Source organism: Clavelina lepadiformis, chromosome 3, assembly GCF_947623445.1.
Source record: "Clavelina lepadiformis chromosome 3, kaClaLepa1.1, whole genome shotgun sequence".
NCBI lineage: Eukaryota > Metazoa > Chordata > Ascidiacea > Aplousobranchia > Clavelinidae > Clavelina > Clavelina lepadiformis.
The window spans coordinates 20,403,492-20,408,058 of record NC_135242.1 but is presented as its reverse complement, the minus strand read 5'-3'; the positions used below and the strand labels follow the sequence as shown (position 1 = coordinate 20,408,058).

General features: G+C 36.1%; 1 protein-coding gene across 1 annotated transcript; it reads right to left on the bottom strand.

Annotated features, from left to right (window-relative positions):
- Window positions 1–328: 328 nt before the first annotated feature.
- On the bottom strand, window positions 329–2,175 carry LOC143448807 (uncharacterized). The gene has a single exon (XM_076948687.1). It carries the CDS (start codon window positions 2,058–2,060, stop codon window positions 645–647), a length of 1,416 nt encoding a protein of 471 aa, XP_076804802.1. The 5' UTR covers window positions 2,061–2,175; the 3' UTR covers window positions 329–644.
- Between the last annotated feature and the right edge of the window lie 2,392 nt (window positions 2,176–4,567).

The following is a 4,567-nucleotide window of genomic DNA, read 5'->3' as shown; positions in this document are numbered from 1 at the left end:
GTGGATTAATTTGTGGTTTAGGTGTTGGGAATTAAACGAAAGTAGAGCTTTGAAAATAGCAAGTATTATGTTTGCTAATTTTTCAATGTTCAAGTCTATTCATAAATTGTTTCTGGTAAAGTTTTACAAAAAAAGAATGAAACGCCAAAAATAAATAAAGCAGTTAAAGACTGATTGTCAAAGACCCCTAGAAACATTCATATACGCCATGAATATCTTTGCTGCTTTGCTTTGCAGCTTTGCTGATGCAGCTTAAGTTTACTTACTAGTTACTACTGTTCGTGGTTTCCTGTGCGCCTAAGCAGGTATCCATCTACAACAGTCTATGAGCAGTATGCGACTGTTGTTGGACTGTTGGTATTTCACAAAGACCAACGGTGCTCAAACCAATTTCACTAACGATCGCCAGTGTCCGTGGATCCAAAGTCAAACCAAATAATAACTTGTAAGTAACAAGAAAAAATCTATTTAACACAGAACAGACATAATTAAAAATAAAACAAAAAATATACACTATCTTTAGTTACAAAGTTTAGGCATAAACTAGACTATTAAATTTTTATGTACATTTCAATGGATTTCCAATTTCCAAGTGTTGGCTTTGTAATGAGGTGAATCGCCAAAATGAAACAACTGCATGCTTTTTATTTATCAACATTTGATTGAGAATCGTGACTGTTTGCCAGAGCATCTATTTTTTTACTGCTCATTTTATTCTCCATAGATTTCATCACGTGGTTGTGAACTTGAACCATCCATTCTCTCATTTCTTTATCCATTTGTAGACAAGCATCCATCGTCTGTTCATGTTCCACTTCTAACCTTTTCAAAATCATTTCTTGCTCCTCTATCGCAGAAAGAAAAGATTTAATTTTGCCTCCTCGATCCTTATGTTGGGAAAAAAGGATTGTCTTCAATTTTTCAATATCTTCCAACTTTTGTCTTGATGTCGCAAGTTGCTTTTGTCTTCGGATATTTTCCCTGTGAAATTTCTCTCGTTGATCAGTAATTTGTTGCTTTAGTGAAACAATTTCTTGTTTAAGTCGTTGATTTGAAAAAGTCTGTGACTCGATTTCAAACTGCTGTTGGACTTGGTCATTTTGCAATTGAAGAATTTTTTCTCTCATTGCCATTGCTTCAGACAACTGGTGATCAGCATGCTGTATGTGATTCAGAGTTTGCCCTAAAGTCTCAATTTTCCACTCACTAGCACGAGTGGCATCTTTTACATTTGCACAGTCTTCTTTCATGGTGTTTAGTTTCTTAATAAGTTCATCTCGTTCAGCTATTTCTCTATTAGGACTGCTAACAATTTCGCCCTTTTTTGCCTCAATTTCGTTCCTCAGTTTTACATGAGTTTCAACCAGGCTACTCAGAATTTCTTTCTCATTGCTTAGACTCTGTTTCCGTTCATTGTTTTCTTTCTGTTTGTTATCCTTTTGAATAAGTAATTCTTGAAATTCCTTTTCAACTTCCACAAGCCTTTCACGCTGAGCTTGATAAGAGGGCCCATGGCTCAATAGATGAGCATCGACTTCCTTAATTGCATTTTGAAGTTTGGTGTTTTGGTGAATAATCTCTTCTTTCTGTGCATGCATGTCTTCATACTGTGAGATAAGCTCATTCCATGTGAGTAGATTTGACTCCCAAGAACGCATGTAGTTGATAGTTACAGATAAAAATTTGCGAAGTTTTTTCCACTTGGGGTAAAGCAAATCATTTACGGAAAGAGCACATCTCATCTGATCGCAACCTGGTATTAACTTATTCATAATATGTGGAATGTGAATGTAAAATAGAGTTGACGGTCTTTTGTCATCAGACCTTTCCAATGATGCTTGCAAAAACTGTTGGCCTAAATTATCAGTTTCAACATCAAGCATTTGTAGTACACTTGTACAAATCTGCATCATCAATGCAGGTGAAACATTCTTTAGCTGCTCAATAGTGACATGTCTGATTTTGTCACCTAACAAACCCATATGGATTGATTGCTGGATGTCATCTTCTTCCAACTGTGGAGCCTCAAATGTCATCTGAGCTTCATACTCAGACATCATGACAATTCAAAACCACATAACACTTAACCACTTTTTAGTTTTATAAGTTATAAATTACAAAACATAAAAAATCACTAAGTTGCTAAGATGTATCCTTCTGGTTTAGAACTGGGATTTAAAAATGCGGCTAAACGTGCAATAGTCTTTGGAGTCTAGCATCATTAGTTGGATGAATTTTAAACATAGTGTTTTTGGGACCACGCAAGAATATCTACACTGTAATATGTACATCTCGCTAAATAGTTGTGCAACAAGTTGAACTTCTATAAAAGTGTAAAAATCCCATTTTTATACTTACATTTACACCCATGGTTGTTGCTAATTCTCCTTTACAATTTTTGAAAATACAAAAGCTATCGTCGTTGGTTTCGCAGGGTAGGTTTAGGACCATATATTTAGCAATTAGTCGAATCCGGTTAATTGCATTCTGGATAATCGCATAAAGAGCGCAAATCCAAACCATAGTCTATTACAGGGGAGTCCAACCTTTTTCGCCAAAGGGCCACATGCGATTTATGAATGATTGCTCGGGCCACTTGAATGTTTACTGTTAATTTCTAATTAAAACCCTCATACCAAAATTCCAATCTTAGAAATACGTAACATCCTCTTTTACAATTATAAGAACAATAAACATACCAAGTTATAGTAAATTCAACAAAGTTTTTACTACACGTCGACATTTCAATGTGAAGTTTGGCACTGTTTTTCTCTAACAAGTTTGGCAATATCCGGTGAGATGGAGAATGTAGCAATGCGAAGGGAGTTTTCCATATGGTTGTCAGAAATTAGTAAAAAAAAATGAATGCCAATTTCTCGGAATGTAAGTTCGCCATAAATTATGTAGGCGATTCAGTTGATAATACAGTCGAATCCGGTTAATTGAATAGTCAATTTGACAAGCCTTTTTATGCGATTAAACGAATTATGCGTTTATGCGAAAGTGCAAATTCCACTTATTTTCTTACTTGACGTGCGAAGCTGGTCACGTGTAAAGACGTTAACACGCAAAACACTAACGTTTATGGTGTATTGCGATCATCCATTCATTCAAGCACGCAAAAGATGAAAACATGCTTACTTGCATTTGTGTTTATAAACGAACAAATGTGGCCATGTCCGCCCCTTCAAACTGTAGTAGTTGGCGAATTGTATGAAGTAGGCCTACATGCAGAATTTCTTTTTTTTTGGTGTTGTCACAGCGATTGCGTCAGCAGAGCTTTCTTTATTGTTGTCGTCTTTTTCAACTTGTTTGTTTCGTAAAACTTCTTCACATATTACGGCATCATCTTAACTCAACGCTTTCTTTACGCAACGCTTAAATGAAACTAAAACAGTGCGAATGTTAATGTCTGCGTATTGACAGCCACGTGTTAATGCTTAAATTGAGAATTGTTGGTTTCATTGTTTCGTAACAAAGCGCAGTACAAGTCACAAAGCTTGCGCATTGCATGTGCGCTCCCAGTGCGCGTTGTTTTCAATTTTATCTTTTAAAAACTTTTGAATAATCGAATAAATCACCTTCATTTTTATTCAATTAAGCGGATTATGCAATAAACCGTTATGCGATAAACCGAAGTATTATCTTTACAAATGGTGGCTATGGTTTGGGACTTGCGCCCTTTATGCGATAAAACGAATTATGCGATTATCCAGAATGCAATTAACCGGATTTGACTGTATAAGTCATTTCGACAAATACCGCGCGGGCCACTCAGAACATTCCCGCAGGCCACGGGTTGGACACCCTTGGTCTATTATTTGTAAAGATAATACTTCGGTTTATCGCATAGCGGGTAATTGCAAAATCCGCTCAATTGAATAAAAATGAAGGTGATTTATTCAATTATTTAAGAGTTTTTCAAAGGTAAAATTGAAAACAACATGCACTGGGAGCACACACGCAATGCATAAGCTTTGTAACTTGTACTGCGCTTTGTTACGAAACAATCAAACAGACAGTGCCAAATTTAAGCATTATCACGTGGCTGTCAATACGCAGACATTAACATTCGCACTGTTTTAGTGTCTTTTAAGCGTTGCAGTACACTACACAGTTTGCAAGACACTGTGATTTCAAAATGACTGAAGCAGGAACAAGCAAGTGGAAAGATTTATCGTTATCTGACAAAATTCTTGTCATTAGCGAACTTGACTAGAAAGTATCTCAAAGTGCAGTTGCCAAAAAGTTTGGGATCTCGCAATCGCAAGTTTCACGAATTTTAAAATCAAAAAATAAAACTTTTGTCTGCACAGCGTAGCAACGTAAAAACCCATCACGTAAAATGGCAAGAAAGTGTACTCATGAATATCTAGAGGACGCTTCTTTACAATGGTTTAAGCAAACTAAAAGTAGAGGTCTTCTTATCAGTGGTCCCAATGTTATGTGAAAAAGCAAAAAACCTGGGAAAAATAATGGATGTAGATTATGATCCATTAATGAGCTGGATTACTCGCTAGCGAGATCGCAATTTAATCGTTTTTAAGCGTAAGCATGGTGAGAAACA

Coding starts and splice junctions, on each gene's coding strand:
- LOC143448807 (XM_076948687.1), bottom strand. CDS start 2,060: ATGATGTCTGAGTATGAAGCTCAGATGACATTTGAGGCTCCACAGTTG.